The 11,421-nt window shown below is 40.2% G+C and overlaps 1 protein-coding gene across 2 annotated transcripts in view; it reads right to left on the reverse strand.

Annotated features, from left to right (window-relative positions):
- LOC143290088 (WD repeat and FYVE domain-containing protein 3-like) overlaps positions 1-8,916 on the reverse strand; it is a 120,711-nt gene extending 111,795 nt beyond the window's left edge. For both annotated transcript variants that reach the window (XM_076599386.1, XM_076599381.1), the window contains exons 1-4: positions 8,811-8,916; positions 1,956-2,168; positions 1,394-1,517; positions 295-569 (exon numbers count right to left, since the gene is read on the reverse strand). In XM_076599386.1, the coding sequence (XP_076455501.1) occupies positions 295-569; positions 1,394-1,517; positions 1,956-2,153 (597 nt within the window). In that variant the 5' untranslated portion in view covers positions 2,154-2,168; positions 8,811-8,916. The remainder of the gene's footprint in view (positions 1-294; positions 570-1,393; positions 1,518-1,955; positions 2,169-8,810) is intronic.
- Between the last annotated feature and the right edge of the window lie 2,505 nt (positions 8,917-11,421).

Consider the following 11,421-nt stretch of genomic DNA (forward strand, 5'->3'; position numbering starts at 1 on the left):
GATTGCTACACACAAACACACACACACGTACACACTCTCTCACTCACTCACACACACACACACACACACACACACACAATCTCTCTCACTAACTCTTTCTCATTCCACATGACACAGATTGCTACAACAATGACAAACCAACAGTTGTTACTCCTGGATTTTTTTTTTTTTCCTTCTCAATGATAAATGACAGTACATAAGTGAGAGTAAGGGCTGGTGATTTCTGAGTACGGAGTTCTCTCTCCCTGTCTGTTGTCTCTCCCTCACCCCCACACCCCCTCCGTCTCACCACACCTGTACAAACACTTTCTGAAGCAGAATGCGTCGCTCGTTGGGCGTGAACTGACAGCCAGGCGCCAGCGTGTCGCCGTCAACGACGGGGGGCAGGTCAAAGAAGAGGTAGAGGCACTTGACCAGTGTGGACGGCAGGGAGGCGGCGGTCATGCAGTCGATGAGGGCCTGGCCCCCCAGGGACAACAGGTTGATGGTGCCCAGCAGCAGCCACCCGTTCCCGTTGTCCACACCGGACTCCACCTCCAGGAGCTCCACAATGGCGCGGCTTGCCGCTTCTGTTGTGGGCAGCAATGACAGATACTTGTTATCGCTGTATTGTGGTAGTGTGTGGGTTTTTTTTTCCATTTATTAATCATAAAATATAAGTGAAGTAAAGAGCAACAGCAAACCCATTATTATTGCTGATTACAGCATTAACAAATCCATAGGCTGGACTGGTTTGAAGCCCACAATGACTGCCACACTGGGGTAGGAGTTACACCAGTCCATTCCAACACACCTGTGGACTGGTTTGAAGCCAACAATGACTGCTGTACTTAGCAAGAGTTAAACCAGTCCATGAATCCGAACACACCTGTGGACTGGTTCGAGGCCCACAATGATTGCCATACTTTGCAAGGAGTCATTTGAACCAGTCTATCCTAACACACCTCTGGTCTGGTTTAAAACCCACAGTAATCATGGTACTTAGCAAGGAGTGAGTTACACCAGTCTATCCTAACACACCTGTGGACTGGTTTGAAGCCCACAATGATTGCCATACTTAGCTAGGAGTGAGTTAAATGAGTCTATCCTAACACATGTGGACTGGTTAAAGCCCACAAAGATCATGGTACTTAGCAAGGAGTTACACCAGTCTATTCCAACACACCTGTGGATGGGTTTGAAGCCCACAAAGATCATGGTACTTAGCAAGGAGTGAGCTACACCAGTCTATTCCAACACACCTGTGGATAGGTTTGAAGCCCACAAAGATCATGGTACTTAGCAAGGAGTGAGCTACACCAGTCTATTCCAACACACCTGTGGATAGGTTTGAAGCCCACAAAGATCATGGTACTTAGCAAGGAGTGAGCTACACCAGTCTATTCCAACACACCTGTGGATTGGTTTGAAGCCCGTCGTCTGATCTCGGTGACCATTAGTTTGGACACATGGCTACAGAACTGCAGTATATCCCCCCACTTCTCCGTCATGTCAGATGATGGTGCATTTTCAAAGACCTGGAATGAAAAAATAACAGGATTAAAACATTCAAACCTCATATGTAGTGCATGAATCTGCCATTCCAATTATTTCTATTTTACAACTTTCAAGACTGATGTGCAGTCATGGATGAAATAATCATCTCAAACATCATTTCCATCTTAAGGCCTTCAAAACTTGTATTTAACTGTTGAAATTACCAACTCAATCATCAATTCCATCTTAAAGCCTTTCAAGAATATAATGGACGAAACTACCATCAAAACCATCCTTTCAAGTGTTCAAGAATCATTATATGTAATCATGGATGAAACTATCATCTCAAATACAAAGTACAATAGATAAAGCTACTATCACCTCAACCATTATTCCTGTTTTAAATCTTCAAGACTCATGTGCCATGGATGAAATGACCTGCATCATCAATTCAGCCCCATTCGTTAGTGCGTGCGTACCTTGCAGAAAAGCGGTAGCATGTTGTACAGCTTGTCCTCCTGGTCTTTCTGGGTCACTTTGGAGGTGGGCTGTCGGAACTCCACAAACAGTTTGCGGAGGTGGGTAAGTCCCAGCGTGGTGTCAGAACTGGTGCCGTGACCCTGCTGACTGTCGGACTGCCCCATCCTGGAGGGCAGCATCTTCTTCATGAAACTCATGATTCGTGCAGCTTTCTGAAACACCACAGTTCACCCCCATTCAATAAATAATAATGATTATGACAACAATGGTCTTGATTGTAACAATAGATTAATATCAACATATTTTTCAACATTTCAATTTCAAAAATAATTTTAAAATGTAATGAAAAAAATTAAATGAAGAGAAGTTTTCTTTTTTATCACTGATGATGATAATAATAATAATAATAATAATAATACAAGAAAAAAACCTCTTTCATTAATGCCATATTAAGTTGGAAGATGTTTATACTTGTGGGCATGAAGACACTTGGCAGTTGTTGTCACTTCAAGGTTATGACCTCCATAATCATAATGGTTTTTCTTTTTAAATTTGGAAAGCAAGCAGATTCTAGCCTTTCAAACTTTCAATCACAACCACAATCACACACACACACACACACACACAGATCTGTTACAGGAAAAAAGAAAACACACTCCAAACTGAAAAGATTCCCTTACTTATTTGCAATTTAATCCCAAAAGTTATCATTTCCTAACTAGTAGACTGTGGATGTGCAATACGAAAGTGAGGATCTTTTATCTTAATAACCCAGACAGTTTGTTTTCTTCTCTCTCTGATTTTCTCCACAGCTTAGAGACCAAAGTTGAGCGATTGTGATCTCCATGAACGTGAACTCCATCTTCATGGAACATTACAGTAACATGAACAATAGCTCATAACAGTAATAATAATAACAAAGGGTACTGATAATGTGTTTTACTTCCAAAGCATGGGTCCCAGAGAGGTAACACTTGACATCAGCATGGGAAAATGTGATACACACTAATAATTATTATATTTATATAGCGCTGAATCTTGTGCAGAGACAAATCAAAGCGCTTTCGCACCAGTCATTCAAACGCATGTATAACTCTACAACTGGAACAACACAGGCTACAATAATCAAGACTTGCAAGCAAGACAAACAGAATGTGTCACACACACGCACGCACACACACGCACACACACACGCACACCACACTACAGTGAAAGAAATTACTTCCAATAAAAATTCTAAGTATAACTGAATAGAGATAAACCTGTCACTGTCCTCACACTGTTCCTTCTACAAACATGGCACTGTGTCAATACAACCGTGATCTTCAATAAGAAATAGCACTGAGAAGACAAGCTATATTGTCATGCTTTCTGAAAATATGACAACACAATGTTAAAATTTTGAAATGCTTCTCAAAATAGTCAATGTGACTGTGATCTTCAAAACGTACATTCTGGCACGGTATTTTCACTGTGATCATTATCATGTCCGTGTTGGTCTGCACCAGGTCCTAAGAAAATGCAAACCCTACACTTCCTGTTCTGTATTTGCTCATGGAAGGGCACACACCTACCTTCTCTCTCTCTCCCTCACTCTCCTTCTCTCTCAACACACACACACACACACACACACACACACACACACACACACACAATGTACATACATACACACACACACACATATGTGCATACATACACATTCAAAGGACATACACGCGCATGCATACAAGAATACACACACAAAAACCAAACTCCCAAAAACATCTGACTAGACAAGCTTTACTGCACTAAATTTGGGTTCAGAGATTCAAGTGACAAACAAAAGATCTATAGAAAGGTTCAGAAAGCCAAGCTTTCTATCAGTCTTCCCTTTTCTTCCTCCCTTCCTAACACAGCCTTCCACAGGAACAAGGAAACTATTCCGCATCAGGCACAAATCTAACATTCCCATATTTAAGCTATGCTAAACTAATATGATACAAAATAGTTCAAAACATGGTGTGTGATTTTCCCTCCCTTTTGAATCTTTAATACTGTTATAACTTTAAAAGAATCTAGTTATTAAGGAATGAAGTCCTGCAATTTAAATACATGCAGAATTGCTGACACAGTGGTGGAGGATGGGGGTGGGGGTATTCTGTTTTAGCTACTTTTTAGCTTGTGGTGCATTTACAATAATTTAATGCAATTAGATTTTGGCTTTGTATTTCTTCAAACAATCGTACAGATGCAATTTGTGATGCAGTATGACTGAGTATGTATTACATGTTTTTTGGTTGTTGTTTTTTTTTTTTTTTTAAATAACCTTGAAGACCACATTACTATCAAATACACAATCACAAAGTATGCAAACCAAATCTCCAGACCCCTCTCCCCTTCCCAAAATGTGGGGTAACATATGCACGCTCATTTAGCCTTCCAAAATGTCTGTCAGTGATGTCAATGTCACCCATCAAAACAAGTCAACCTGAGTGAAACAAACCAAACTGATTAATTCACACACACACAGAGAGAGAGAGAGAGAGAGAGAGAGGCAGAGACACACACACAACAGAAAGTGAAAGAGAGAACCAGACACAGATGCTAAAGTTTTGTTTCGTTAATGAAGAATTCCTCTTTCAAGCAAACAATTTTTTTTTTTATTGGGTGCTGGGGGGGCGGGGGGGGGGGGGGATTACTTTTCCTCACTGCCAAACAAAACAGGATTATATTTTCCTCCTTGCTAAACACCAGAAAAGAACAGAAATAGCAAGCTTCCTGCCAATATGGATCAGTCTGCACACGATGACACCTTCAAACTCAAATTAACAGTCCCATTAAACATGCAGCAGGCATTTTAACAAAAATATATTTTAAACTGCACATGCACACAGTACCTTTTATTGTTTCAATCAGCGTATCTGAGTTTCCAAGGCAATTTGATACAGATGACACACGCTGTATAATGCACTTGCTCACAATGCCTATCTTCCGTCAGGGATTTACGGTTCATACAAGTTTGTTTGAATGCATAACCCCCCCCCCCCCCCCCCAAAAAAAACCCACTGTTATTAGTGTTAATACTTATTCCTTCCTGCACAATATAAGTGTGGTTTAAATTTTTGTAAACAAATATACTTATGTAAACAGATAAACTGACAGGCCTACCACAAGGACGCACACATAAGGATTCACACACACACACACACCAAACTGACACATGCACACATAAAACAGTCTTTTATTGAAATTTGAATCATTCCCTTATGTTTGTCATGTGTATGTATGTGTGCATGTGTATGAACTGCATGTTTGCAGATATAATCAAAATATGACAGAATGTGTCTGCGCATGTGTGTGCACACTCACGTGTGCATGAGTGCGCATACGCATGAGCACCTGCACATGTGTATACTTACATGCATGTGTGTATGTGTTTGAATACTGTATTTGCTCGGGGTTTGTTTTTTTTAAAAAAAGAATGAAAATGGCAAATGAAAGGAAGATGAATTAAAATGGGGCAGCACAACCAACAAAATATGAAAATGGAAATGAAATTTGTTAATACATAAACCACTATCCCTGCCTTCATAGCCTTTTACATTTCAGCTTCATAAGCTAAATTTCAGTATAATAATATACTGGAATGAACTTTCTTCAAATATCAAGCTGTATACTATCGATCACTGTATCAGATTTCTTCCAACCCAGCATTTTGTTGTATCCTATAACTGACAATTGTTCAAATCCGCTTCATCAATTTATCTGCATTCTAAAAATTTTCTGGCAAATAAACCTTGAACTGCTAACAATCAACATATATGAAATTATACACATACGAGCACACAAGTACACCAAGACCTGGACATAAAACACAAACTTGCTTATTTGAAAACAACAAAAGTTATCCTATCAGAATACATTTTGACATTTTGTTAAAAGCAGTCAGCATTTTTTGTGTAATTAATTTGTTCAAGTTATCTTTCTCACACACACATACATACAAACACATGTGCATACACACACACACACACACACACACACACACAAATCCCCAGCACTGTGACAAAGAAAGAATACTATTCAGTAGATAGAGTGCTCAACATTTAAGCATAACTCAGAAATAGGTCATGACCTAGGATGACACGTGTGTAAGAAGGCCTGTGACCTTATTCCATCTCACAATGGCCTTTTATGTATAGACCTGTTTGTGCTGTTCTCATATCCACACATTTCGTGATTTTGATAAATAAGGATTTCCGCAACAGTTCATATCTTTCCTGTCACATTAGTGTACACTGCATGCTTCTGTTTATAGATTGACATAACATCAGGCATATGAAGGATGTGTTTGAATAACTGGTTATTTCAAATATAAATACATAATTTTCAACTGCAGTTTATAACAGTATGTTAAAAATCCATTCTTTGTGTGGCTGCCTATATGGTGGGTAAAAACTGGCAATAACATATATGTAAAACAAAAAGCTGACTTGTACATATATACGACTGAATGTGTGAATTGCAGTCCACAAGTGCAGAAGCTCATGTCATATGATGAATTCTTTTCTTTGAACAACTCTGATAAAGGATGTAATCTTTTATGTGGCTAAAATGAACCTTGAATATTTTCATCCTTGCTGAAACTACCATCTCAAACACTGCAGATATATTTACCAAACTACATATCATTTTTCTTCCTTTTTTAATTATTTTTATTTTATTTTGTGAAGTGAGGTAAAGATTTTTAGTATACTATTGAAGTCCAAGGATAAACTGTCATATCAGTCCCTTCTGAAGATATAAAATTTGTGCATGCAAATAAAAAGATAAGTCTGCTACCATCAGGTTTTAACTTCAACAACTACCTCAGGTGTTTAGGCTAAAGGGGATAACCATATGTGCATGGAAAGAAACGGAAAGGAACCTATCTCACATTGTATCATTTCATACACACACCAGAACACTACCATGTTAAGATGGGCTGCAAGAATGCCCTTTTTTAATGCTGTGTGTCTGTGATTCAAACTCAAGTGCTATATTTTGTCTGTCATCTCAATACAGTTCTAACCAGTCACCCTTGAACATTACTGGGTCACATATAACTTGGAGTGGTGACCATAAAAGTGTAGATGTTGAGTTGACTGGATGATATTATGGCCAGCAAGGCTACCATGATGCATTGTCAATAAAATCACATGGCACATGACAACTCCGAAACTTTTTTTTTTTTATACACATTTTGATCAAAGAAAAAATGATAAAATTTGTCAGACTTAATTCATTCTGCTCTATAAATACAACCAATGTTCTGGCTCTAGTGACATACTTTTATGCTAACACCTGAGCCATTCTTGGTTTCAGCCTTTTCAATATAGGACAAACAATTTAAGATGGGTCTCTGCTTCTGACAAACTTTTGAGCAACTTTACCAACTGGGTTAGTGTGCTGTTCAAATATTCAAGAACAATACAAAGAAGCCGAGGGTGAACAAAGCTAAAGCTCCTACATGCACTGGTTCTGTTTTTCTTCCTGTATGCATGCGAGTCCTAGCAGCACAGCTTCAAAGAAGGATCCAAGAATAGAAAATGAGATGCTTCAGGAGACTCCTCGGCATTTCCTACAAGGAACACATAACAAATGAGGAAGTCAAGAAAACCAACAGACAGCACAATTGTCAGTATGACGACATATTGGCCACAGTGAGAAAAAAAAAAAAAAAAAAAAAGAGATATGGCCGCGTGGCCAGATCTGATGATGGGCTCTTCAAGACCATCCTTCAGAAAACAATGCAGGAGGAAAGGAAACAAGGCAGACAGCGAAAGAAGTGGGCAGACATCACTGAGTGGATAGAAAAGAGCTTTGCCAAAAACCCTATCCTAGAAATGGAGAATGTCAGAGATGTATTCATCAGTGCAGCACCCCCCAAACCAAACCAGATTTTGTGATCAGTGACAGTGACATAGAAGAAAAGTGAGAAGTTTTCTGCTGTTTTTGTTGTTGTTGTTTGTTTTTTTTTTGGGGGGGGGCGGGGGTTGGGGGGAAGGGATGCATTTTTATATATTATTGTGTAAAAAAAAGAAGAAGAAAAGTAATGGCTATAACTTTACAAGCATCAAACAAACTGTTCCCGAGTTATAATAATATAGACAAATAATGTACTTAACCTTCAGTGATTTACAAGACTTGTCTTTCTGCTTTGGTTCTGCAGAGCTAAGGCATTCCAGGTGTGGAGGATGCACAGAATGCAATCCTTACAGAGCAAATGAGTTTGAAAAATATACCAGACGTTTTGTTGCACTGACTGATCAAATTTAAAGCCGGGGCCTTTTTTTCATGCCTTTTCCCTGTGATATATTACGTTGAAGTCCTATCGTCGTTTTGGTCACACACTCACTACATTGAAACACTTACAATGAAGGAACAATCATGGTCCTTTTGAGCTGATTCAGTATATTTGCCGACTTCACATGTACACAAACAAACATCGACTGAGACAAGATAATGAATATAAACACACATACACACACACACCAGTTGACGGCACGAACGCACACAACACACCGATAATTATCTCAAGTGTTGCAAGTGCACAGTGTAAATTCAGTCCGTTGTAAGAAAAGCACGGCATTCAATTCATAAGACAATAAAACATTCTAAAGTGCCAACGTCATATTACCGCACTGGCAGCAAAAAGATCCACCAAAAGATCCACAAGCACTGTAGCAGACTGAAAAAATTGGGCCACGCAAGTATTACTGTTTCGTCTATCAAATCAAATTATCAGCAACACAGGAACTGTGTCAGAACAAAAATACGTGCAAAAACAAAAAAGTGAATGATTCGTGGTCTCAATTTGTCAATGATATACTTACATCCAGTCGTCATAGACATCATGAGTTCGACGATCATCATTCATTATAATCGGAAGTAGATTTGCATTTTGCCTCATTTTCCCATTCCACTTCCGCAGAAAACTAGTCTCTGCCAGCAGAGTGCGCCACTTTGCAGGGTCCTCGGTAGCTCCTCGGTCCGCACGTGAAATTTGTTTTCACTGCAAGCCTTTCGGTAGACACAAAACAAATCGGTGTGTCGTCATGAAATGGCAGTGGCAAGAAATCTGAGACGAAATTGAAGTGTGGAAAATTTTATATATGTATTTATAATATATCTATAACATTATATATATATATATATATATATATGTGTGTGTGTGTGTGTATGTATGTATGTATGTGTGTGTGTCTGTGTTTTTCTTTTATTGGTGGGGGTGGGATACGTGTGTGTATGTGTATTCCAAAGAATGAAGGAAAAGTGTGTGCGTGTGTGTTTGCGGTAAAACAATATCTTTTTCTGGAGAGTGCATGGTATTGGAGTAAGGATCCAGATCGATTATTTAGAGAGAAAAAAAATGGATGAAAAGAAAAGTCATGTCAAGTCAAGGTCAAAGTAATCATGGTCAAAGTAGAATAACTTGACAATGGTAATCCTGGACTTCTCCAAAGCCTTTGACAAGGTCCCCCACAAACGCCTCCTCCGTAAGCTGGACCATTATGGTATACGAGGATCGACGTTAGACTGGATCAAGGCCTACCTTTCTGACCGCACCCAAATCGTCGTAGTTGACGGCGAAAAATCTGAGCCAGCACCTGTCATCAGCGGAGTCCCACAGGGGACAGTTCTAGGCCCCATCCTATTTCTGATTTACATCAACGATCTGCCTCAGAACATCAAGGCCAATATTAGATTGTTCGCTGATGACTGTATAGTCTACTCTATCATCAAGACAATCCAAGACTGTAAAATGCTCCAACGAGACCTCAACACCCTGTCTGACTGGGAACAGCGTTGGGGAATGGAATTCCACCCAGAAAAATGTAATGTCCTTACCTGTACAACATCAAGGAACCCCATCAGCTACAACTACAAATTAAAAGGACACACCCTCGAGCATGTTGACAGCGCAAAATATCTCAGCGTCGACATAAGAAATGATCTAAACTGGAAAGAACATGTTACAAGAGTCACCAACAAAGCCAATAGCATGGTAGGCTTCCTAAAAAGGAATCTAAAAACATCCAATAAAACCACCAAAGCCAATGACTACCAAACTCTTGTACGCCCGCACCTGGAGTATTGTTCATCAGTCTGGAGCCCGTACAAAGAAGGTCAAAAGAACAAGATTGAAATGGTGCAAAGAAGAGCAGCACGTTATGTACACAGTGACTACCGGCGGACCAGCAGCGTAACACACATGCTGCAAGAACTAGGATGGGAATCCTTCGAATCACGGCGGAACAGACAAAGGCTGACCCTGATGTATAAAATGGTCAACGGCGTTGTAGACATCCCTCCAGACAAATTTCTCAAGAAAGGATCCGGCAGAACAAGATCAAATCATCGACACAAATTTGTCCATCTTAGCTCCTCCTCTGACCCTTATAAATACAGTTCTTTTCCCATCAACCATCCCCGTCTGGAACTCCCTGCCTGCAACAGCAGCAGAGGCTCCCTCCTTGGCAGCTTTCAAGAGGGAGCTGAACAAGATCACAGTTTAGTCCCCCCCCCCACCCCCCCACCCCCCGGAGGGACGCTGCGAGCTGCGAGTGACGGTGGGAGAGAGTATGTATACATGCTCATTCTCATTGTCACCCCCTCCGGAGGAAAAGATAGGTCTACTTAGGTTTTAGCTAGGTATTTACGCCTCTGCGCACACAGGTCATTAATAGTCAGTAATGACGGCTGACCTTCCAATTTGAAGATTGAAGATTGAAGGAACTGAAACGGGGAAAATGTGACTAATGCGCAAATTAGAAATATCTGCATATCATAGCAGTTTCAGTCAGTGAAACCAGGCGAACACTCAGCAACTGATAGAGGTATGATTCAGTACATCAGAGCACAAGACTGGGTTTGAAATCTAAGAGAGAGAGAGAGAGAGAGAGAGAGAGAGAGAGAGAGCGGAATCGAAACGGATAGAATTGAATACTGTACATTTGATTTTTCTCAGTGTGGGTTATTTAATAGAGTAAGCAAGACAATCCTCCCCCCTCCCCACCCCCTTTTTTTTTCTTCATTTTTTTTCTCCACCTGGCAGTCCTCAAAAGGGAAATGGTAAAACAGTAAAACAAAGTCGGAAGAAATGATTACATCAATGCAGCACACGTACATTATATAATCACAGTAACTTAAAACAAAAACAAAAAAACAACAACAAAAAAAAAAAAGAAGGTTATTTTGCATTTACAACCGTACTTCATATATTAGCTAAAGGAGAATTAGATGAGAAAATTGAACTGAGGGCCGGGAATGGCGCAAGAGAAACCGGAGAGGTGGCTGAGTTGGCTGAGAGCCGGAGAGTCGGAGAGAGAGCCGGGGAGGTGGTGGTGGGGGGGGGGGGGGGGGGGCGTGTGTGTGTGCTTGTATGTGTGTGTGTGTGTGTGTGTGTGTGTGTGTTGCGACGCCTCCTTGAGCTACTGATACTGA

This window comes from Babylonia areolata, chromosome 1 (genome assembly GCF_041734735.1).
Source record: "Babylonia areolata isolate BAREFJ2019XMU chromosome 1, ASM4173473v1, whole genome shotgun sequence".
Lineage (NCBI taxonomy): Eukaryota > Metazoa > Mollusca > Gastropoda > Neogastropoda > Buccinidae > Babylonia > Babylonia areolata.